Source organism: Oncorhynchus kisutch, linkage group LG12, assembly GCF_002021735.2.
Source record: "Oncorhynchus kisutch isolate 150728-3 linkage group LG12, Okis_V2, whole genome shotgun sequence".
Lineage (NCBI taxonomy): Eukaryota > Metazoa > Chordata > Actinopteri > Salmoniformes > Salmonidae > Oncorhynchus > Oncorhynchus kisutch.
The window spans coordinates 40386263-40411896 of NC_034185.2; the positions used below are offsets into that span (position 1 = coordinate 40386263).

The 25634-nt window shown below is 42.0% G+C and overlaps 1 protein-coding gene across 13 annotated transcripts in view; it reads left to right on the forward strand.

Annotated features, from left to right (window-relative positions):
• LOC109900399 (utrophin-like) overlaps window positions 1-25634 on the forward strand; it is a 172921-nt gene that overhangs the window by 141826 nt on the left and 5461 nt on the right. For 12 of the 13 annotated variants that reach the window (XR_004211952.1, XR_004211951.1, XR_004211955.1 and 9 more), the window contains 2 exons: window positions 20386-20547; window positions 21190-21436. Coding sequence is in view for 8 of the 13 variants with exons in the window: in XM_031837544.1 (XP_031693404.1) it covers window positions 20386-20547; window positions 21190-21436 (409 nt within the window). In the remaining 5 variants the exon portion in view is untranslated. Of the gene's footprint in view, window positions 1-20385; window positions 20548-21189; window positions 25624-25634 lie in introns of those variants that run through there. The other variant, XM_031837552.1, reaches the window with a different exon arrangement.

Here is a 25634-nt window from a genome sequence, read left to right on the forward strand (position 1 = left end):
CAGGCCATAAGACTGCTAAACAAGACTGCTAAAAGCTGATCAAATGGCTACCCAGACTACCTGCATTGACCCTTTCTTGCACTGACTCTATGCACACACACTGGACGCACACACACACATAGCACACATGCATACTGATGACACACACTCACCAACATTCACACTCACCACATTACACGGCTGCTACTGTCTATTTCCTATCCTGTTACCTAGTCACTTTACCCTTACCTATACAGTATGTACGTAGCTACCTCAATTACCTTGTACCCCTACACATCGACTCGGTACTGGTACTCCCTGTATATAGCCATGTTACTTTAACTCATTATTGTTATTCATTGTGTAATTATCATTATGCCACTAGAGATTTTTTACAATTTTCTTTCGTATCTTCGAATCAAACGTTATTTGTCACATGCGCTGAATACAACAAGTGTAGACTTTACCGTGAAATGCTTACTTACAAGCCCTTAACCAACAACAGTGCAGTTCAAGAAGAGTTAAGAAAATATTTGCAAGTAGACTAAAATAAAAAGTATGAATAAAATGCAACGCAACACAATAAGAATAACACTAACAAGGCTATATACAGGGGGCCCCGGTACCGAGTCAGTGTGCAGGGTCATTTGTACATGTAGGTGGGTGTGAAGTGACTATGCATTGATAATAAACAGCGAGTAGCAGCAGTGTACAAAAGGAAGAGGGGGGGGGGGGCAATGTAAATTGTCTGGTGCCGATTTTATTAATTGTTCAGCAGTCTTATGGCTTGGGGGTAGAAGCTGTTAAGGGGCCTTTTGGTCCTAGACTTGGCACTCCGGTACCGCTTGCCGTGCGGTAGCAGAGAAAACAGTCGATAACTTGGGTGACTGGAGTCTGACAATTTTATGCGCTTTCCTCTGACACCATCTATTGTATAGGTCCTGGATGGCAGGAAGCTTGGCCACAGTTATGTATTGGGCCATTCGCACTACCCTCTACAGCGCCTTACAGTCAGATACCGAGTAGTTGCCATACCAGGCGGTGATGAAACCGGTCAGGATGCTCTCTATGGCGCAGCTGTAGAACCTTTTGAGGGTCTGGGTACCAATGCCGAAACTTTTCAGTCTCCCGAGGGGGAAAAGATTTTGTCTTGCCCTCTTCACAACTGTCTTGGTATGTTTGGACCATGATAGTTCGTTGACGATGTGGACACCAAGGAACACGAAACTCTCGACCCGCTCCACTACAGCCCAATCAATGTAATTGGGGGCCTGGTTTTCCTGTTGTCCACAATCAGGTCCTTTGTCTTGCTCACGTTGATGGAGAGGTTGTTGTCCTGGCACCACACTGCCAGTTCTCTGACCTCCTCCCTATAGGCCGTCTCATCATTTCAGTGATAAGCCCTCTTTTTCTTAACTCTGCGTTATTGGAACAATACCTGTAAGTAAGCAGTTCACTGTTAGTCTACACCTGTTGTTTTACGAAGCATGTGACAAATACAATTTGATTTTGTGAGTGTCCATACTCACGTGTGTTTGTGTTCCTTTCAGCCATCTGCCCCCACACCTCCCTCTGTCCGCCTGCCCTCTATGCTAAAAAACTCTATTTTAAAACAGCTGTGCTCGAGACACCCCAAAGTACTCTTTCACCACAGTAACGGCCTGAACATGCTTTTTGCTCTGATTACACCCTACCTAACAATGCGATCTGCTTCGGATTGATGAGAGGAAAGAAGGAGGAAAAGACGGATGGATAGAGATTACATTTTTTTACAGGGCCAGACACAAGTGATAGGTGAAGGATGATGATTATGAGGATGGTTAATGTGATAGCTCCATTAGAAGTAGCAGAGTAAAAACAGCCTCCAGGCTCAAACTACCTATTTAAAAAGAAGATGGAGAACAGGCTGTGAAAAATACTGAGTTTTGGTGCAGGTACAGCAAACTAGCGCAAACATTTTATTGTGATATTGTCAAAACGATACAATAGGATATATCGTCAAATTATATCCTGATATGTAAATGTAGATTTTTTTCCCCTTTCACTAGTAGATTTCCCCCTCTACACATTTATAAAAATACATTTTATTGTATTTTTTGAAAGGTAATGCTAAAACGGCAAAGTGCGTCAGACGTTTTGGGATGAGGATAAAATTTGTCAATGTTCTCCTAATTTTGTTTTAACTCCAAGACTGCGCCCTGTGTCAGTTGTAACAGGCAAATTACCGATGCTTCCTTTAAAAGGATTATTTGCCTGGAATCTGTGGACAAACGTGTTAACACCCGTAAATCCTGTCTAAGCTGTGTGATGCGTTTGGACGGCGGCCAGGCTTAACACTGAGTTCAGCATGTACTCCGCTAAGGATTAATTCTGATTCCCTTTTATGTCACGCTTTATGATTTCAATAATTTTTTTAAAGAGTCATATCTAGGTCTGTTCCACCTACACTTTCGAGAGTTCTTCATCTCTCCAACACCACCTGTGTCTTAGAACGCTCAGTTATACACACACACACACATATACGTCTTTAATTGTGTGTGTGTGTGTGTGTGTGTGTTTGTTGTTGTGCTGTGCATTTGTGTCCAGGCAAGCCAGAGAGCTGCTTATTATGTGTTATCTCCAGCCAAGCCTAAGTGTGGTCATTGATGCTGCTGTTAATCACCAAGGTGCCAGGATTCTGCCTGTGCTTCCTCTCTTCTCTGTCTCCATCTCCCCAATATTTCAATCCCTCCCTTTCTAACCTTCTCCCTATGTGACTCTTCCTTTTTCTTCATATGTTTCTCTCTCCCTCTCGCTCTGTCCCTCCCTTTTCTCCCTCCATCAACTCCGCTCTTACACACCATCTGATTTGGCTCTAGTAAAATCAAGCTTTACCTTTGGGCTTAAACCAGGCTTCTTCATTCAACTCTGAATTCAATTTACCCACTTTGCATCACAGAGAAAAACTACACAAAAATCCCCTGAAATGAACCATTTGATGACCTCAGTTTTATCACCACCTGTAAGCCTCCAGTGCCAGTATTCACTTTTTGTTTGTAATTGACTAAATAAAAAATTCATCTTTATGTGCAGGTTTATTGTGCTTAGTAGCTTCAGCCTCTCCTCCCCCTCAAACCTCCACACAACCGACTCCATAGCACCGGTCCCAGGAGAGAAAAGGTTTGAAATCTCATCTGAAGTATGGCATGAAAGAGTTCTCTGCCTAATTTGGTCACTCAGCTTCATTGGGATGCCTGTGCTTTGTGAAGTTCTAGGCACAGAGCCCTGAACACACTGTTGCAGTAAAGCTGGCAAAATTCTACCCTACCACTGTAAGGATCGACGCTGGTAGACGAGAAACGGGTACAGGGAGAACATTTAATTAGCAACGGACATGGAACAGGACAGAAACAGCGTCTGGACATAAACACAAAACAGCATTAAAGCTGACACCGGGAACAAACGGGGGAGAAGACAGTTATAGAGAGGGTAATCAACAAGGTAATGGAGTCCAGATGAGTCCAATATTGCACAGCTGTAGGTAATGAAGGTGACAGGTGTGCATAATGAAGGGCAGCCAGGTGCCCTTCAAGCATGACGGGGATGGGCGCCTGCTGAGCCCACCGAGGCAAGACCTCTAGAGCCAGCTAAGGCATGGAAACCCGACGAGCTAGCTGAGGCACCCCCGGTTCCATCAGCGACGACACCTGGACCCGACGTCACCAACCAAAAAAGAAAGACCTCCCTGATGCTTCGTATAGTGGTGTCAGCGTTCTGTAAGGAACAGCGCTGGAGACAGGAAGCAGGTACAGGGAGAATATTTTTTTTTTAAACAACGGACTTGAAACAGAACAGAAACAGCGTCTGGGCAGGGGAAGGAGTCCAGGTGAGTCCAGTGAGCGCTAATGCGAGTAATGAAGGTGACAGGTGTGCGTAATGAAGGGCAGCCTGGCGCCCTCGAGTGCCAGAAAGGGAGAAGGCGTGATAATCACACTGTCCTTCTCTAACCCATACTATACATAACATGATCTCTTCCTTTCTCCTATTCTCTCTACATCTTGTATTCTCTTTCTGTCTCGCATTCTCTCTCTCTCACACACTCTGTTTCTCTGTCTCTCTCACACTCTGTTTCTCTGTCTCTCTCACACTCTGTTTCTCTGTCTCTCTCTGTCTCTCTCTCACTATTTAATTGGTCACTCACAGTGTGGTCAAGGTTTCACCCAGGCCCTATATGAGCATCTTCTCACACAGCTCTCCTTCCCGTTCCATATTCCCTCCCCATATCATAGAGTTGAAGTCGGAAGTTTACATACACTTAGGTTGGAGTCATTAAAACTTGTTTTTCAACCACTCCAGGAAAATGTCTTGTTAACAAACTATAGTTTTGGCAAGTCGATTAGGACATCAACTTTGTGCATGACATGATTAATTTTTCCAACAAATGTTTACAAACAGATTATTTAACTTATAATTCACTGTATCACAATTCCAGTGGGTCAGAAGTTTACATACACTAAGTTGACTGTGCCTTTAAACAGCTTGGAAAATTGCAGAAAATGAAATCATGGCTTTAGAAGCTACTGATAGGCTAATTCACATAATTTGGGTCAATTGGAGGTGTACCTGTGGATGTATTTCAAGGGCTACCTTCAAACTCAGTGTCTCTTTACCTGTTATGGCAAGGAGGTAACTCCACCCCCCCCCCCCCCGTTCAGCTGAAAAGGTAGCACAGGGAATTCAAAAATATTCTTTAGAAATATTTAACTTTCACACATTAACAAGTCCAATACCTCAAATGAAAGACAAACATCTTGTTCATCTACCGATCATGTCAGATTTTTGTAATGTTTTACAGTGAAAACACAACATATATGTATGTTAGACCACCACCAAATCAAAGGAAAAACGCAGCCATTTTTTCCAGCCAAAGATAAAATCACAAAAGCAGGATTAGAGATCAAATGAATAGCTAACCTTTTGAAAATCTTCATCAGATGACAGTCATTTGACATGTTACACAGTACATTTATGTTTTGTTCGATAATATGCATTTTTATATCCACAAATCTCGGTTTTACATTGACGCCATGTTCAGAAATTCCTCCAAAATATCTGGAGGAATTATAGAAAGCTACGCCAGATAACAGAAATACTCATCATAAACTTTGACTAAAGATACATGTTCTACATATCATTAAAGATACACTGGTTCTTAATGCAACCGCTGTGTCAGATTTTTTTAAACGTTAAGGAAAAAGCCTAACATTGCAATAATCTGAGATGGCGCTCAGACGTAACAGAATTTCTCCGCTATGTTGGAGTCAACAGAAATTACAACATAAATATTCCCTTACCTTTGATGATCTTTCATCAGAATGTAGTGCAAGGAGTCCTTGTTCCACAATAAATCGTTGTTTTGTTCCATAATGTCCAATACTAGTGTCCAAGTAGCTGCATTTGCTGTCACTTTCAGATCACGTGCCCAAAAACTGACTGCTGGTCCAAGATAACTCACACGAAAATTCCAAAAGATATATTCCAGGTCGAATAAACTGGTCAAACTAAGTAGAGAATCAATCTTCAGGATGTTATTATCATATCTATCCAATAACCTTCCAACCAGATCATACGTTTTCATCTGGAGCCAAATGGAACAGCGGTAGCACCCACAGAGAAATGTGCCACAGGAAAATGGCATTCTGTCGGGACAATGACTATTTCCCCTCCCATTCGGTCAAAGTTCACAGCAAATGCTCCATTCCACTTTCTACTGAATGAGGACATCTACTGGAAGGCGTAGGAAGTGCTTCCAGATCCATTTGTTGGGAAAGGAGGTGGCGATGACGTCAAAGTTGTCCCAACTTTCAGAATTTCACTTCTTGTTTGGAAGATTGCCTGCCCTATGAGTTCTGTTATAATCACAGACATAATTCAAACAGTTTTAGAAACTTCAGAGTGTTTTCTATCCAATAGTAATAATAATATGCATATATTAGCAATCTAGGACAGAGTTTGATGCAGTTCACTATGGGCACGCTATTCATCCAAAGTGAAAATACTGCCCCCTATCCTCAACAAGTTTTAACATCATGGGAAAATAGAAAATAAATTGTAGACCTCCATTAGTCTGGTTCATCAATTTCCAAATGCCTGAAGGTACCAAGTTCATCTGTACAAACAATAGCAGGCAAGTATAAACACCATGGGACCACGCAGCCATCATACCGCTCAGGAAGGAGACGCTTTCTGTCTCCTAGAGATGAACGTACTTTGGTACGAAAAGTGCAAATCAATCCCAGAACAACAGCAAAGGACCTTGTGAGGATACTGAAGGAAACAGGTACAAAAGTATCTATATCCACAGTAAAACGAGTTCGATATAACCTGAAAGGCCACTCAGCAAGGAAGAATTCACTGGTCCAAAACCAGCATAAAAAAGCCAGACTAAGGTTTGCAACTGCACATGGGGACAAAGATCGTACTTTTTGGAGAATTGTCCTCTGGACTGATGGAACAAAAATAGAACTGATTGGCCATAATGACCATCGTTATGTTTGGAGGAAAAAGGGGGAGGCTTGCTTGCCGAAGAACACTATTCCAACCGTGAAGCACGGAGGTGGCAGCATCATGTTGTGGGGGTGCTTTGTTGCAGGAGGGACTGGTGCACTTCACAAAATAGATGGCATCATGAGGTAGGAAAATGATGTGGATATATTGAAGCAACATTTCAAGACATCAGTCAGGAAGTTAAAGCTTGGTTGCAAATGGGTCTTCCAAATGAACAATGACCTCAAGCATACGTCCAAAGTTGTGACAAAATGGCTTAAGGACAACAAAGTCAAGGTATTGGATTGGCCATCACAAAGCCTTGACCTCAATCACAGAGAACATTTGTGGGCAGAACTGAAAAAGCGTGTGCGAGCAAGGAGGCCTACAAACCTGACTCAGTTACACCAGCTCTGTCAGGAGGAATGGGCCAAAATTTACCGAACCTATTGTGGGAAGCTTGTGGAAGGCTACCTGAAATGCTCCACCCAAGTTAAACAATCTATAGGCAATGCTACCAAATACTAACTGAGTGTATGAAAACTTTTGACCCACTGGGAATGTGATGAAAGAAATAAAAGCTGAAATAAATCATTCTCTCTACTATTATTGCTATTTCACATTCTTAAAATAAAGTGGTGATCCTAACTGACCTAAGACAGGGAATTTTTACTAGGATGAAATGTCAGGAATTGTGAAAAACTGAGTTTAAATGTATTTGGCTAAGGTGCATGTAAACCTCCGACTTCAACTGTATATTATGGCTAGATGTGTTGCTTGTAAACATGTCCTGGAGAGATTTAGCTCCATTCTCCACCTAGCTCTTATGTCATTGTCTATGGCTCAGTGATTTCAGGCATGGCACTCATTCTATAACTGAAAGAAGATTGATAGATGACTGTCTTTGGGGTGAGAGTTGAGTATGTCAGGCGTGTGTGTGTGAGAGTGTGTCTGTGTGCGTTCATGGGTGCATGGGTGCGTGCGTTCATGGGTGCGTACGCTCACATGTGAAGCTCTACTATGCAGTGGAGTGAGCACTAATGGAAGCATCAATCACACCGTACAGAAAGGAGAAGAATATAATTTCATACCTTCATAGCTTCATAGTACATTTATACCATCATAGCTCATTCCATTCCTACACAACATCACAGCCCTTAGCCTTGAGGCAGACAAATCAAATCAAATTTATTTATATAGCCCTTCGTACATCAGCTGATATCTCAAAGTGCTGTACAGAAACCCAGCCTAAAACCCCAAACAGCAAGCAATGCAGGTGTAGAAGCACGGTGGCTAGGAAAAACTCCCTAGAAGGGCCAAAACCTAGGAAGAAACCTAGAGATGAACCAGGCTATGTGGGGTGGTCAGTCCTCTTCTGGCTGTGCCGGGTGGAGATTATAACAGAACATGGCCAAGATGTTAAAATGTTCATAAATGACCAGCATGGTCGAATAATAATAAGGCAGAACAGTTGAAACTGGAGCAGCAGCACAGTCAAGTGGAAGTTGAAACTGGAACAGCAGCATGGCCAGGTGGACTGGGGACAGCAAGGAGTCATCATGTCAGGTAGTCCTGGGGCATGGTCCTAGGGCACTGTCATTGATTGCACTGACTGACAAGTTCGACTCACTTCATCTAGTTCTGAATATCATGGAGAACCTGAATACATGTATGGCTACGGTATTCAGTAACATTTCTTGGCTCTTGTTTAACTTTATTTATTAATACATTTTTGGGGGGCCCAACCACCACCTTACTCTTCAGAGGACAAAAATAATCGTTATTTTTTTCTTTTTTTCAAACATGTACATTTTACACACATTTGACATATATTTTGTTTAAAAAAATAGCAATAATTAATACAGTAGTTACTTAACAAGATTAAAGTAATTTGAAAGTTTGAAAAACATATCTAGACAGTACATTATACATCATGTTTTCAGTCATAACTAATATATAGCACATGAGCTTTAAGACCCACTCTTCATCTACTCTCAGTCCATCTACACCTATTTCTGTAAATCTCATGACTTCCATGTGCCATATAATAACTCTGCTGTTATGTTGCACATACATAACATTCTGAACCTGTATAATCACATTGTATCTGCAGATTTTAAGTTAAAGATAAGTATTTTTTACTGAAAGTATTACTATATTATTGTCTGATTGACTGTGGTCTTCCAAATCTCCCAACCGTGCTATTTGTAGGATTCATTTTAGATGAATTCCTGAATCTGTGACCAGAACCAAGTTACATAGGGCCAATATAAAAATAAGTGATGTAATGATTGTCTCTTCATAGCAAAATCTGCAGAAATTAGATGGTTGTATAACCAATATACAGCTGAAGTCAGAAGTTTAGTCATTAAAACTTGTTTTTAAACCACTCCACAAATTTCTTGTCAACAAACCATAATTTTGGCAAGTCAGTTAGGACATCTACTTTGTGCATGACACAAGTAATTTTTCCAACAATTATTTACAGACAGATTATTTCACTTATAATTCATGGTATCGCAATTCCAGTGGGTCAGAAGTTTACAAACACTAAGTTGACTGTGCCTTTAAACAGCTTGGAAAATTCCAGAAAGTATGTCATGGCTTACAAGCTTCTGATAGGCGAATTGACATGACTTGAGTCAATTGGAGGTGCACCTATGGGTGTATTTTAAGGCCTACCTTCAAACCTCAGTGCCTCTTTGCTTGACATCATGGGAAAATCAAAATAAATCAGCCAAGACCTCAGAAAAAACATTGTAGACCTCCACAAGTCTGGTTCATCCTTTGGACCATTTCCAAAGCCAGAAGGTACCACGTACATCTGTACAGACAATAGTACGCAAGTACAAACACCATGGGACCACTCAGCCATCGTATCACTATACAGTGGCTTCAAAGACGTGGCTTCATGTTTCCTGCCACAATTGCAGCAGGTCACTTTTCCACAACTTGTACACCTAGTCTTTTTACTCCTGCAAACACTTGAAACGTGTGCAAATGCTTTACAGTGATTACACTGGTCTTGGAACAAATGCTCTGACTCTAGTTTATATATCCCAACTGCACTTAAGTAGGGAGAGAATCCATATCAAGAAACAAAGAACAGATAGACTCTTCACTTTTTCTACATTCAACACACGATTCATCCAGCGAGCATAAATCACTCAAGGAATATTTTTAATCTCTGCAACATCGACTTGGCCATAATGACCATTGTTATGTTTGGAGGAAATAGGGGGAGGCTTGCAAGCTGAAGATCACCATGCCCACAGTGAAGCACTGGGGTGGCAGCATCATGTTGTGGGGGTGCTTTGCTGCAGGAGGGACTTGTGCACTTCATGGGTCTTCATGGGTCATGGGTCTTTCAAATGGACGATGACCCCAAGCATACTTCCAAAGTTGTGGTAAAATGGATTAAGGACAACAAAGTCAAGGTATTGGAGCCGCAGTGTCAGATTTGAAAAAGGCATTACGGTGAAAGCAGACCATATGATTAACTGAGGACAGCACCCCGCATACAAACACATGAAAATCATATTTCAACCAGCCAGATGTGACACAAAAGTCAGAAATAACGATATAATTAATGCCTTACCTTTGAAGATCTTCTTCTGTTGCCACTCAAATGCCCCAGAAACATCACAAATTGTCCTTTTGTTTGATCAATTCCTTCTTTATTTTCCCAAAATGTCCATTTATTTTGCGCGTTTGATTCAGAAAATACAAAGGTTCCAACTCGCCCAACATGACTACAAAGTTCCTAATCCAACTTTAGGTATCCTAAAATGTAAATAATCTATCAAATTTAAGACGGGATATACTGTGTTCAATACCGGACGAAAACAAAGTGAAGCGCGTTCCAGGTCGCTTGCACCAAAAGACTTGAGTCCATCTGAGTGACACATGGAAAGAACAGGGCAGTCTAAAGACTGTTGACATCTAGTGGAATCCATAGGAACTGCAAGCAGATTCCTATTAAAAAGGGCTTACCATAGAAAACTAATGGAAAATAGATTTACGTACAAAGAAAATCCCTGGATGGATTGTGCTTAGGGTTTCGCCTGCCAAATCAGTTATGTTATACTCACAGACATTATTGTAACAGTTTTCAAAACTTCAAATGGTGTTCTATCCAAATCTAATAATAATATGCTTATCCTTGCTTCTGGGCCTGAGTAGCAGGCAGTTTACTTTGGGCATGCTTTTCATCTGGACGTGAAAATACTGCCCCCTAGCCCAAAGAGGTTTTAACAAGAAGTTAAGCTTTATTTTGATGTATTTCACTTGTGATTTTATGAAAGTTAAATATTTATAATTCTGTAGTTTGAATTTTGTGCTCTGCAATTTCAACGGCTGTTGACCAGGTGGGACGCTACTGTCCCACCTGCCCAAAAGAAGTTAAATAATTTATATGCAATGCTATCAAATACTAATTGAGTGTGTGTAAGCTTCTGACCCACTGGGAATTTGATGAAGGAAATAAACGCTGAAATAAATCATTCTCTCTACTATTATTCCGACATTTCACATTCTTAAAATAAAGTGGTGATCCTCACTGACCTAAGACAGGAAATGTCAGGAATTGTGAAAAACAAAGTTAAATGTATTTGGCTAAGGTGCATGTAAACTTCCAACTTCAACTTTACATAACATTCTGTTTGGCAAGAATTTGTATAATTTAAATTGAAAAACTCTTTAAGTTTGATTATTTTTTCACCTTTATTTAACCAGGTAGGCCATTTGAGAACAAGTTCTCATTTACAACTGCTACCTGGCCAAGATAAAGCAAAGCAGTGCGACAAAAACAACACATAGTTACACATGGGATAAACAAAAGTAAAGTCCATAACAATAGAACAATCTATGTACAATCTGAACAAATGGAGTATGGAGGTAAGGCAATAAATAGGCCATAGTAGCGAAGTAATTACATTTTAGAAAATTAACACTGGAGAGATAGATGTGCAGATGATGTGCAAGTAGAAATACTGGTATGCAAAATAGCAAAAAAAGTAACTAAAAACAATATTGGGATGAGGTAGGTAGTTGGATGGGCTATTTACAGATGGGCTGTGTACAGCTGCAGCAATTGGTAAGCTGCTCAGAAAGCTGATGCTTAACGTTAGTGAGTGAGATATGTCTCCCACTTTAGCGATTTTTGCAATTTGTTCCAGTCATTGGCAGCAGACAACTGGAAGTTGAGGCGGCCAAAAGAGGTGTTGGCTCTGGGGAAGACCAGTGAATTATACCTGCTGGAGCGTGTGCTACTGGTGGGGGTTGTTATGGTGACCAGTGAGCTGAGATAAGGTGGAGCTTTACATAGCAAAGACTGACCTGGAGCCATGGGTCTTACAGATGACCTGGAGCCATAGAGACCTTATAATCCTGGGTCTGGCGACAAATATGTAGCGAGGGCCAGCCGACGAGAGCATACAGGTCGCGGTGGTGGGTGGTATATGGGGCTTTGGTGACAAAATGGATGTCACTGCGATAGACTGCATCCAGTTTGCTGAGTGGAGTGTTGGAGGCTATTTTGTAAATGACATCGCCAAAGTCGAGGATTGGTAGGACAGTTAGTTTTACGAGGGTATATTTGGCAGCGTGAGTGAAGGAGGCTTTGTGGCGAAATAGGAAGCCGATTCTAGATTTAATTTTGGATTGGAGATGCTTAATATGAGTCTGGAAGGAGAGTTGACAGTCTAGCCAGACACCTAGGTATGTGGAGGTGCTAGTCGAGCGGGCGGGTGTGGGCAGCGATCGGTTGAAGAGCATGCATTTAGTTTTACTAGCATTTAAGAGCAGTTGGAGGCCACGGAAGGAGAGTTGTATGTCATTGAAGCTCGTTTGGAGGTTTGTTAACCACTCTGGGATCGTTTGGGACGCTAGCGTCCCACCTCGCCAACAGGCAGTGAAATTGCAGGGCACCAAATTTAAAAACAACAGAAATCTCATAATTAAAATTCCTCAACCATACAAGTATTTTACACCATTTTAAAGATACACTTCTCGTTATTCCAATCACAGTGTCCGATTTCAAAAAGGCTTTTTGTGGAAAGCATTATCATTATGTTAGGTCAGCAACTAGTCACAGAAAGCATTCAGCCATTTTCCAACCAAAGAGAGGTGTCACAAAAAGCAGAAATATAGATAAAATGAATCACTAACCTTTGAGGATCTTCATCAGATGACACTCCCAGGACTCAATGTTACACAATACATGCATGTTTTGTTCTATCAAGTTCATATTTATATCCAAAAATTGCAGAGAGCCACATCAAATAACATAAATACTCATCATAAACTTTGATGAAAGATACTTGTTTTACGTAGAATTAAAGATAAACTTGTTCTTAATGCAACCGCTGTGTCATATTTCAAAAAAGCTTTACGGCAAAAGCACAATGTTCAATAATCTGAGAACAGCGTTCAGCCACAAAAGCAAGCCATACAGTTACCCGCCAAATTGTGGAGTCAACAAAAGTCATAAATAGCATTATAAATCTTCACTTACCTTTGCTGATCTTCGTCAGAATGCACTCCCAGGACTACCACTTCTACAATAAATGTTTGTTTTGTTCGATTACGTCCAGATTTATGTCCAAATACCTCCGTTATGTTTGCACGTTTAGTTCACTATTAAGGCACACTGCGCGAGCGCAAAATTCGGACGAAAACTCAAAAGAGTTCCATTACAGTTTGTAGAAATATGTCAAGTGATGTTTACAATCAATCCTTAGGGTATTTTTATAATAAATCTTCAATAATATTCCAACCGGACAATAGCGTATTCATTACAGAGGAAAAAGAGGGAACGGCGCGCACGCATGACCTCGCAGTAAACAACTGATTGGCCTCAGCCTAGTCCACTTGTTGAAACAGCTCTTATTCGACACCCTTCCACAATACAAGACTCAAACAACTTTCTAAAGACTGTTGATATCTGCTCGGAAGTCTAGTGGTGTGGGGGCTGTGCTTTGGCAAAGTGGGTGGGGTTATATCCTTCCTGTTTGGCCCTGTCCGGGGGTGTCCTCGGATGGGGCCACAGTGTCTCCTGACCCCTCCTGTCTCAGCCTCCAGTATTTATGCTGCAGTAGTTTATGTGTCGGGGGGCTGGGGTCAGTTTGTTATATCTGGAGTACTTCTCCTGTCCTATTCGGTGTCCTGTGTGAATCTAAGTGTGCGTTCTCTAATTCTCTCCTTCTCTCTCTCGGAGGACATGAGCCCTAGGACCATGCCCCAGGATTACCTGACATGATGACTCCTTGCTGTCCCCAGTCCACCTGGCCGTGCTGCTGCTCCAGTTTCAACAGTTCTGCCTTCTTATTATTCGAACATGCTGATAATTTATGAACATTTGAATATCTTGGCCATGTTCTGTTATAATCTCCACCCGGCACAGCCAGAAGAGGACTGGCCACCCCACATAGCCTGGTTCCTCTCTAGGTTTCTTCCTAGGTTTTGGCCTTTCTAGGGAGTTTTTCCTAGCCACCGTGCTTCTACACCTGCATTGCTTGCTGTTTGGGGTTTTAGGCTGGGTTTCTGTACAGCACTTTGAGATATCAGCTGATGTATGAAGGGCTATATAAATACATTTGATTTTGATTTGATTTGATTTGGGAAGTGCAATCTGGCCCCATAGACACAGCATATTGGATAGGCAATCACTTAAACTAAACTACAAACCTCAGATTTCCCACTTCCTGGTTGGATTTGTCTGAGGTTTTCACCTGCCATATGAGTTATGTTATACTCACAGACATCATTCAAACAGTTTTAGAAACTACAGAGTGTTTCCTATCCAAATATACTAATAATATGCATATATTAGCATCTGGGACAGAGTAGCAGGCAGTTTACTCTGGGCACCTTATTCATCCAAGCTACTCAATACTGCCCCCCTGTCACCAAGAAGTTAACACAGTGTCCAAAGAAGGGCCAGATGTATACAGAATGGTGTTGTCTGCGTTGAGGTGGATCAAGGAATCACCCGCAACAAGAGTGACGTCATTGATATATACAGAGAAAAGAGTCGGCCCGAGAATTGTACCCTGTGGTACCCCCATAGAGACTGTCAGAGGTCCGGTTAACAGACCCTCCGATTTGACACACTGAACTCTGAGAAGTAGTTGGTGAACCAGGTGAGGCAGTCATTTGAGAAACCAAGGCTGTTGATTCTGCTGATAAGAATACGGTGATTGACAGATTCGAAAGCCCTGGCCAGGTCGATGAAAACAGCTGCACTGTACTGTCTTTTATCGATGGTGGTTATGATAACGTTTAGTACCTTGAGTGTGGCTGAGGTGCACCCATGACCAGCTAGGAAATCAAATTGCACAGTGGGATTTGAAATGGTCAGTGATATGTTTGGTAACTTCGCTTTCAAAGACTTTGGAAAGGCAGGGCAGGATGGATATACTGTAGGTCTGTATCAGTATGGGTCTAGAGTGTCACCCCCTTTTGAAGATGACCGTGGCAGCTTTTCAATCTTTAGAAATCTCGGACGATACGAAAGAGAGATTGAACAGACTTGTAATAGGGGTTGCAGCAATTGCGGGGGATAATTTTAGAAAGAGAGTCCAGATTGTCAAGCCCAGCTGATTTGTACGGGTCCAGGTTTTGCAGCTCTGCTATCTGGATTTGGCTGAAGGAGAAGCTGCGGAGGCTTGGGCAAGTAGCTGTGGGGTTGCTGAGCTGTTGGCTGGGGTTGGGGTAGCCAGGAGTAAATCATGGCCAGCCTTAGAGAAATGCTTGTTGAAATTCTCGATTATTGTGGTTTTATCAGTGGTGACAGTGTTTCCTAGCCTCAGTACAGTGGGCAGCTGGGAGGAGGTGCTCTTATTCTCCATGGACTTTACGGTGTCCCAGAACTTTTTGGAGTTAGAGCTGCAGGATGCAAATTTCTGTTTGACAAAGCCATTGCTTTCCTAACTGCCTGTGTGTATTGGTTCCTGCCCTCCCTGAAAAGTTGCATATCACAGGGGCTATTCGATGCTAGTGCAGTACACCACAGGATGTTTTTGTGCTGGTCGAGGGCAGTCAGGTCTGGAGTGAACCAAGAGCTATATCTGTTCTTAGTTCGACATGTTTTGAAAAGGGCATGCTTTTTAAGATGGTGAGGAAATTACTTTTAAAGAACAACCAGGCATCAGCTGTGTAGCCAAGTGATCATAGGGTCCACTGAGCAGGCCGGGAGCTTCTGGGCTGGCCACTCAGTAGCAGCTAGCTAGCTGCCATGATCTGGAGTAATGGTCTAGAGCTTACGGCAGGAATCTGGTGATGTAGTGGAGAAAAGCAGTCCGGTATGCTCAGGGTTGATATCGCGCTGTGCAGACTGGCAGGTATTATCCAGGCTAAAAGCGGCTCAGCTAAAGGTAAAGGCCTGCTAGCAGTGGCTAACAATGACTAAATAGCTAGTAGCTAATTAGCTGGTTAGCAGCTGATGGCTAGCTGCTGATGGAGGTTCTAGCTATAAGGTCTAAAAATAGCAGATCCGTATCACATTGGGTGAGGTGGGTTGCCGGAAAGTATATTTTATTTAGAAATGAAAAAAGAGATTGAAATATTTTGAAATATGTACAAAACAAATGGGGGAAAAATCCATTTACACGGGACAATAACAAACACATCTGCACTGTTACGCCATCTTAGATGGAAGAAGTTATGTGCCACGGAATCGGTACATCGATAATCTCTTCCCCACTATTTTGCAACCTGCATGGTGCCACGGTTAACATTTTGGTCCTAAAGTAAAACTGATATATATGTATTTTATTTATGCCAATTTTTTGGGACAATTTTGGTCATTAATAAAGGACAGACAAACAAGTTCCCTACCCACCTTGTTAAACCTTCCAATATTCTATCCTGTCATCAGTGCCATTTAGCCATATTTGGCCATGAATCCATTAGGATTCTACCTTCTTGTGAACACAATAGAACTGCAATTTCCTGTGAAGCAAAGCATTAATTATCCACAAATTCTTTCATTTACTAAACACTCTGAATATGCATGTAATGTTAATGAGTACTTGACTACTTGGGACTTTATGGAATGCTGTGTCTGGGTTCTGAAATGTGGCTCCTGGGTGCTGTACATTAGGAGTTTGGCGCTGTGTTAGCCAGATGGTGTTTGCTTAGCCTAGCCATGCTAACAACACAGTTAGCGGTACATGCGCCAAGCCATGGCCCTGACCTTGCCATAGACAGACAATAACAGTCATTACAGATGTTTCGTGTTACATTTTTTTGTTACAGCCTGATTTTAAAATTGATTCAATTTAGTTTTTTTGGGGTCACTGGCCTACACACAATAATACCCCATAATATCGAAGTTGAATTATGTTTTTAGATGATTATTATTCCATTTTTTTATAAAAATTATAAGCTGAAATGTATTGAGTCAATTAGTGTTCAACCCCTTTGTTATAGCAAGCCTAAATAAGTTCAGGATTAAAAATGTGCTTAACAAGTCATATAATAAGTTGCATGGACAATAATAGTGTTTAGCAAGGTGTTTACGAATATAATACTGCAAGAAATGTGGCAAAGCAATTACATTTTTGTCCTGAATAGAAAGTGTTATGTTTGGGGCAAATCCAATACAACACATTACTGAGGAACAATCTCCATATTTTCAAACATAGTGGTGTTTGCGTCATGTTATGGGTATGATTGTCATCGGCAAGGACTAGGAGTTTTTTAGGATTAAAATAAATGCTGTAGAGCTAAGCACAGGCACAATCCTAGAGGAAAGCCTGTTTATGTATGCTTTCTCTCTATAATTCACCTTTCAGCAGGACTATAACCTAAAACACAAGGCCAAATCTACACTGGAGTTGCTTACCAAGAAGACCATGAATGTTCCTGAGTGGCAGGTTTACAATTTCTACTTGAAAATCTACAGCATGACCTGAAAATGGTTGTCTAGCAATATTCAATAACCAATTTGATAGAGCTTGAATACTTTTTTAAAGAATAATGACCAAATATGACATAATCCAGGTGTGGAAAACCCAGCCTCATCCAGAAAGACTCACAGCGGTTACAAAGTATTGACTCAGGGGTGTGAATGCTTATATAAATGAGATACAGTATTTCTGTTTCAATTCATCTGCAGAAATGTCTAAAAAACAAGTTTTCAATGTGGGGTATTGTGTGTAGATGGGTGAAAAACAACAATTCAGGCTGTAACACAACACATTTTAGAATAAGTCAATGGGTATGAATACTTTCTGAAAGCACTGTAACTAGCCATCCAAGCCATAGAATGAGAATTGGATTGACAATAGAAATTGTGAAAGGATGGATCGAATGTGTCCTGGGAGAGCCAACATGGCGTCTAGTTTAAATTAAAACCACTGCTTTCAAGTTGGCCAAATGGAAACAGTCTCTTTGGCTGTCAGTGTGGCTTTGGCGATGGATGGCACTTCCTGTGGTAATGGACAGGTGGCTGAATCATCCTACCCCTCCATGCATGTGTGATGGTTTGTTGTGGTTTAATCCCTGGGCGTGTGTGTGTGTGTGTGTGTGGCGGGGGGGGGGGGGGGGTTGAGTGAAGGTGACAGCTGTGGTTTAGGAAGACGTGCTACCGCTACCGGTTTTTCTAATGACTGCCTTGCCAGGTTCACCAACTACTTTGCAGACTGAGTTCAGTGTGTCAAATCGGAGGGCATGCTGTCCGGTCCTCTGGCAGTCTCTATGGGGGTGCCACAGGGTTCAATTCTCGGGCCGACTCTTTTCTCTGTATATATCAATGATGTTGCTCTTGCTGCGGGCGCTTCCCTGATCCACCTCTACGCAGACGACACCACTCTATATACTTCCGGCCCGTCCTTGGACACTGTGCTATCTAACCTCCAAACGAGCTTCAATGCCATACAACACTCCTTCCGTGGCCTCCAACTGCTCTTAAACGCTAGTAAAACCAAATGCATGCTTTTCAACCGTTCGCTGCCTGCACCCGCATGCCTGACTAGCATCACCACCCTGGATGGTTCCGACCTTGAAAATGTGGACATCTATAAGCACCTAGGTGTCTGGCTAGACTGTAAACTCTCCTTCCAGACTCATATCAAACATCTCCAATTGAAAATCAAATCAGAGTCGGCTTTCTATTCCGCAACAAAGCCTCCTTCACTCACGCCGCCAAACTTACCCTAGTAAAACTGACTATCCTACTGATCCTCGACTACGGCGATTTCATCTACAAAATTGCTTCCAACACTCCATTCAGCAAACTGGATGCAGTTTATCACAGTGCCATCCGTTGTCACTAAAGCACCTTATACCACCCACCACTGCGACCTGTATGTTCTAGTCGGCTGGCCCTCGCTACATATTCGTCGCCAGACCCACTGGCTCCAGGTCATCTACAAGTCCATGCTAGGTAAAGCTCCGCCTTATCTCAGTTCACTGGTCACGATGGCAACACCCACCCGTAGCACGCGCTCCAGCAGGTGTATCTCACTGATCATCCCTAAAGCCAACACCTCATTTGGCCGCCTTTCGTTCCAGTTCTCTGCTGCCTGTGACTGGAACAAATTGCAAAACTCGCTGAAGTTGGAGACTTTTATCTCCCTCACCAACTTCAAACATCTGCTATCTGAGCAGCTATCCGATAGCTGCAGCTGTACATAGTCTATCGGTGAATAGCCCACCCATTTTTACCTACCTCATCCCCATGCTGTTTTTATTTATTTACTTTTCTGCTCTTTTGCACACCAATATCTCTACCTGTACATGACCATCTGATCATTTATCACTCCAGTGTTAATCTGCAAAATTGTAATTATTCGCCTACCTCCTCATGCCTTTTGCACACAATGTATATAAACTCTTTTTTTCTACTGTGTTATTGACTTGTTAATTGTTTACTCCATGTGTAACTCTGTGTTGTCTGTTCACACTGCTATGCTTTATCTTGGCCAGGTCGCAGTTGCAAATGAGAACTTGTTCTCAACTAGCCTACCTGGTTAAATAAAGGTGAAATAAAATCTCAGATCATTCAAATATGACACAGAAAAACGTGGACCCATCCTTCCTTCTCTTTACATTTTTACATTTTAGTAATTGAGCAGACGCTCTTATCCAGAGCGATTTACAGTTAGTGCGTTCATCTTAAGATAGCTAGGTAGGGACAACCACATATCACATACAAACTACATTTTAAGGTAAAGTAGCTGAGAGGGGCTGAGTTGGAGTTGGATTTGAGCATAGCCTGAAGGTAGGGAGGGGTAGTTCCTCTTGCTGTTGTGTAGGAAAGCACTCTTTCTCCCTGTCTGTCTCCTTTCTCCTACTCCCCTTCGCTCTCCCTCCTTTCTATCGCTCTCATACGTTTATCTGATGGTGGAGATTGTCAGATCTGTGTTGCAGAGAGGATCTAGCTCCCAGCCATACAGTACAGTCCTACAACAGCTAAGCCAAAGCTAAAGTCAAAACCACTGAGCCCATGTGGTGGAACTACCAACGACTATTTAGATAAACTCTTTGAACGTAAACTTAGTTAGAGGTGGAGCACACTGTCACACAATCCATCTAATATAATGAAACACTTGTAGAATGACAATAAGCACTGTATTTATTTATTACGTTTATTTGAGCAGCGACAATGTACATCAAAACATAAGTCTCAGATGTGAGAAGTGATGTGTTGTACCAGATTTAGCTAACAGCTCATTTACATGTGCAGTTCCCGTCCAGGTGAATATATAAACATGAAAACATTATATCCAACAGACAGTATACATACATACATACATAAGACATATTAAAAACGGAGGTCAGGACATACAGACACATTTCAAATCAAAAGTCAAGACATAACCCGTAAAAGTCATGCAGTTAATTAATATTGATTAGTTTCTCTTCTCTCTCCCATAGGGATGATGAGCATGCTATGATCCTGCAGTACTGCCAGAACCTAGGGGGGGAGGTGTCTCCCTGCAGCCAGCCCCAGAGCCCTGCCCAGATCCTACAGGCCGTGGAGAGAGAGGAGCGGGGAGAGCTGGAGCGAATCATCCAGCGTCTGGAGGACGAGCAGTGGTAAGGGATAGGTTGTCTTACCAAAAGTGATGCCCAGTGTCTTCTTCTCATAGTTCCTCATCTCTTCTCGCTCTCTCTTTACCCTAGATAAACTTTCACACACACACACACACACACACACATACACACTGTCACCTCAGGGTGTCTCAGTCAGCTCTCTCTCTCTCTCTCTCTCTCTCTCTCTCTCCCCCTCTTTGAATAGTAAATTGAGGTAGTGTAAGGTCAGCGATGACTGCATTCTATTGTATTTGGAGCTGCTGTGTCTTTCTCTCTGTCTGAGGCAGTGGCTGTGTCTGTGATTTAGCTCTGCTCACAGTCTGCTCTATGAGCCAGGCTATAAACGCCAGCTAAATTAGTAATACAGTCAGTCTGGAGCCTACGGCTCTATACACACAGATAAAAACAGGGCCAGGACCTCTTTGTACAGTAGCTTTAGATAAGATTTCACTGAGACAGAGAAGGGGTAGAGGGAGATTCTAGTAGTACTATTGGGCTCATAATTCAGTATGTGTGGGCACGATTGTGTAGTGACTGTGTGTATGTATGTGTGTGCTTGTGTGTCTGCATGTGTGTGTGCGTCTGCATGTGCAGTGTGTCGGACTCCTGCATCTTCCTAAGCCTATCTCTGTGTGTCTCCGCAAGGACCCTGCAGAGGGAGTATGAGCAGCTGAAGGAGCAGCATGGGGGTCAGTGGGGGCCTGGTTCTGTGGGGCTCTGGGACCCTGAGGGGTCATCTCACCCCAGGGGTCCTGATGAGGCTGACCTGCTGGCTGAGGCCAAACTGCTCCGGCAGCACAAGGGCCGTCTGGAGGCCCGCATGCACATACTGGAGGAGCACAACAAACAGCTGGAGTCCCAGCTCCACCGGCTCAGACAGCTACTGCACCAGGTGGGGAACACATAGAGGGACACATACAGTATACGCACACACGGACACACACCAACTCAGACAGCTTGTTAGTGCAATATGTGTGTTGATAACACACACAGAGAGACAAACATGCATGATTTTTTTTAGGTGTGTGGAAATAAAATCTCTCCAACCAAACAGAGTCAATCAGAGCAGATAAACGGCAGGCAGGTAGGTTTTGACCCAGGTCCCTGGAGCTGAAAGATGAGAGGCAAAGCATTAAGTAACCTCAGCCTGGGGGAGAAAAAGTGACTCGGCTGATTTTGAGGGGATTAGGGGCTCATTGAAACCTTGCAAGACACACACTCACAAACACACACTCACACTCATGCACACACACACCACACACACCACAGCCCGGTATCTTACACAAACATGAACATCCAAGCATAGACACATCCATGCATACACAGAGTCCTCAGATATCCAGATCCTGACTCAGCCACAATGAACATTATTTTTATTTTTTTAACTTTATTTTTTCAAACTGTTGTTTGAACGAGATTATAAATCATTCAAAAGATATACTAAGTCGTTCAAATGAGATTTATTTAAAAAATGTGCCTTCTGTAGTTCTCTGACATTCACAGAATATGTCACGGCTTCCGCCGAAGTTGATTCCTCTCCTTGTTCGGGCGGCGTTTGGCGGTCGGCATCGTCTGGTTTTCTAGCCGTCATTGATCCATTTTTCATTTGTTCTGTCTCGTCTTCCCACACACCTGGTTTCAATTCCATTATTACATGTTGTGTATTTAACTCTGTTACCCCCCCATGTCCCTGTTCGGAATTGTTTATTGTAAGTGCTTGTGCACGTTATTTCTGGTGTGCGATGGGTTTTGTACCCATTGTATTGATTGTTTTGTTTACGGTGATTTTTATTATTAAACTGCGCCGTTGTAACACAGTTTTTGCTCTCCTGCGCCTGACTTCTCTGCCAACAGTGCGCACCCCTTACAGAATAAATGTTCATTAATCTTTTCAGCTCATCATTGTCAGTTTATGGCTAACCAAATGTGTCTGGATCTCTGAAGTGAGGCATAAGATAGATGTTCCTAATTGACAGGAAACATTTGAAAATGTATTCATTTTTTGGTTGCAGAAATGCCTTCTTGAATCTTAATAACAAACTCATAGGTGATCTGTAAATATGAATAAGTAATAATAATTACGGAGGATTCTTCCTTGCTACACTTGATTGGCTAAGACAATGGTGGGGCTGGTCATGCTGAGAAATGAATCCGTATTGGTCTGCCATTCCACAGGCTACTGTCTAACAGAATGACTTTGATAGGGGTGGGGGCCAAAGAAGATCTGAATTCCTCACGAGGGGCCGCAGTGGCTCACAGGGTCTGCGTACCCACATCCATACCCGCACAAGCAGTCAGAGCTGGCCCTAGCCTTTTGGGGGAACCCTCACCTTGCAAGCAAAACAATTTAAACAAAACAGCTGAGAAATTCTAATCATTTTTCCAAGGGGCTGAGAGAAAATGCAGTTTTACAGCAAATTTGTGAAATGAAATTCTACTAATTTTACCATAGTGTGGAGAGAAATACTTTTACATGTGAAATAAGTTTTAAATGTGATGTGAGTGAGAGTGACAAAAACAAATGATGGCCCAACAGTCGGAAATTTGACCATGATTACTACAAGTTAGATAGCTAGCTAGCTAAAAAATGTTATGAGTGACATGAGTTAATTGAGTGACAGTCAGTGACTGACATAACGAGATAAACTGCGTATGCACAACCACATTTTGAAAATGCTAATTGAGTATTCATTATACCATTTTCAACTCTCAACAGTTGGGACACCGACGGAGTTCCGCATTTTTGATTATTATATTTGTGTGTGGGGGGCAGGGTTGACCATGCGGGCTGCCAGTTGCCCGTCCCTGGTCTACACTATGATTTGTTGGCTTTTACCAATGTATCTTTAGTATTAAAATGTTACTGAAACATTGATCTGACTGCTATACTGTATTTCACATACAACTCTATCTCATGTGGCATACTGTAATGAATCACTTATAGTAGATAGTAACAAAATAGGTTGATTTGATAAAATTGGTCAGGCAATGTCTGGTTGTGAAGCTGAATCATAATAGTATAATTACAACAGACCCATTACATCCTCTGCCTCCTTGAATCCCATGTAGACTCCTGACGGTGAGGGATATTTGCGCCGAATCGCACAAACTACACATGCAGGCAAGACTCTTCTTTTCCCTCATCCCAGTCTCGCTCCCTTCAGTGCCCACTCCAACACCAGTCGATATCCAACCAGCCTGTATTGACTACGAACAAATATAAGTTATTTGTGAATAGCTAAATATTATAAAAATGTTATTAAATCTAATAACAAGAAACAATTTGATTTGAGTGCAATTATAAAGCACAAGTTATCAATAGATTATCTTCTTTAGATTTTGTTACTTTGTGCTGGGACAAGCAAGAATAATGTCACTTATTTGATAGACAGGTGTCCGTTCAGTCCAGCAGGTATGAGCTGCTTCTTCCAGTTTTATTTTTAACTCCAGGATTGATGAGCGCAGAAAAGTCTTCGAGGTTTGTTACACAATCTCTGGGTGTGCTGCTCTCTTTGCTGTAGATATCAAGCCCCCCAATCTATGGCATAACAAGTCCCACTCTGTGCAGCACAAACACTCATCGTTGGTTGCCATGGGTTGACAAGCCCCGCAGTTGCACCACCACTCCCCCTCAGACCTGCTCCTGGTAGCTCGGCTACAGGCTCCGTTGATTCAGCCTCATTCTGTGTTGCTCAGCGTCGAATAAATATGGCTCTGTATAAAAAAAAGATATCTCAAAGTCCGACATGATTTATCAAAATGTTATGATGATTTGCCAATACGAAGAAAGCTAGCTACTTTAGCTGCTACAGTACGCAACAGCTGGCTGTCTCCTGGGAGTTTTGTTTACAAAACCCCAGCAAGCCTTGCAGGAAGAGAGCGCAGGCAGAACACAAAGTAGTCCGTAAATGAGGAAGTTGATAGAATCTTATTTCTTAAATTATCAGCACAGTTAACTGGTGTTTAAAATATTGATAGCTATGTATAGCTTTGTAAGACCTTAAATGACAAACCACCCAGTTTAGGAGTAGTAAGAAGAGGAGAAGCTGTGCTAATGATATGCTACCTTCAACTTCCTTCAAATTGCACACAGAGACATAAAAATGGATCCATGATTTCGGCTGTAGGAAATTACCCAAAATACCAATGTAGGCCTCTAAATCCGAATCAATTGTAATAAACGCTAAACAAAAAATAAGATATTTTGTACTGCATGTTCAGGTTTTATTAGAGAGCTCTGTGTAGTCAGTGCAATTTTCAGTGAACCCTACAGACATTGTGTGAATGCTCTGGAGAGGTTTCCATCACGTTAACCTTTAATACCGCTGGGGACTGAATAGGAGTTAGGAGACGAGCCAGAGATTGTACAGACAGGGAGAGAGGAGAGGAGCGAGGGATGGTATAGACAGGCAGGCTAATTTGATTGTCTCTGGAAAGCTAAGGGGCATATTGGACTAGATAATAAATGTCAGTGGATATCAGGTGCCCTGTTCTGTGTGCGTGCGTGTTCATACATGCTTTTACTGCATTGATGAACTGTCAAGTTTGCTTGAAGATCCTTAAAAACATGTTGAGTATGCTGTCTTACAGTATTAACTTTGTTTATCCATTTTATTGGTATTATGTCTCTCTCTCTTTTTCATGGTAACTGAAATACCTTAGCCAAGTACACAACATGGATTCACAGAAGTTTCTAAGCCGGTTCCCCATGAAATAATTATACTTTTTCATGACTAAAAGTCATCGAATTAAACTAACAAGACTCCAAACCCTTAGACATTTAGCGGAACTCAAAGACATGGAGTGACGGTGTTTGACACAAATTGGGACAGGGCAATAGACACATGTAAATATTACTACACTTGATGACATATTTGATCCCAGCCACATCGTGTCACACTGTGTGGTATTTCCTTGTATGTGACTGATGATTTCTTTGCAGAGCAATATTTTGTTTGATGCCTCCACAAGTGAAGTATGCCACTATAAATAATGAAGAGTGAGGACTCCATGTTTTAGTAATGATGCTTGTCCTTGTCTCTCTCCATCCCTGTTCTTTACTTTTCTTTCTGACTTTGTTCTTGTTTTTC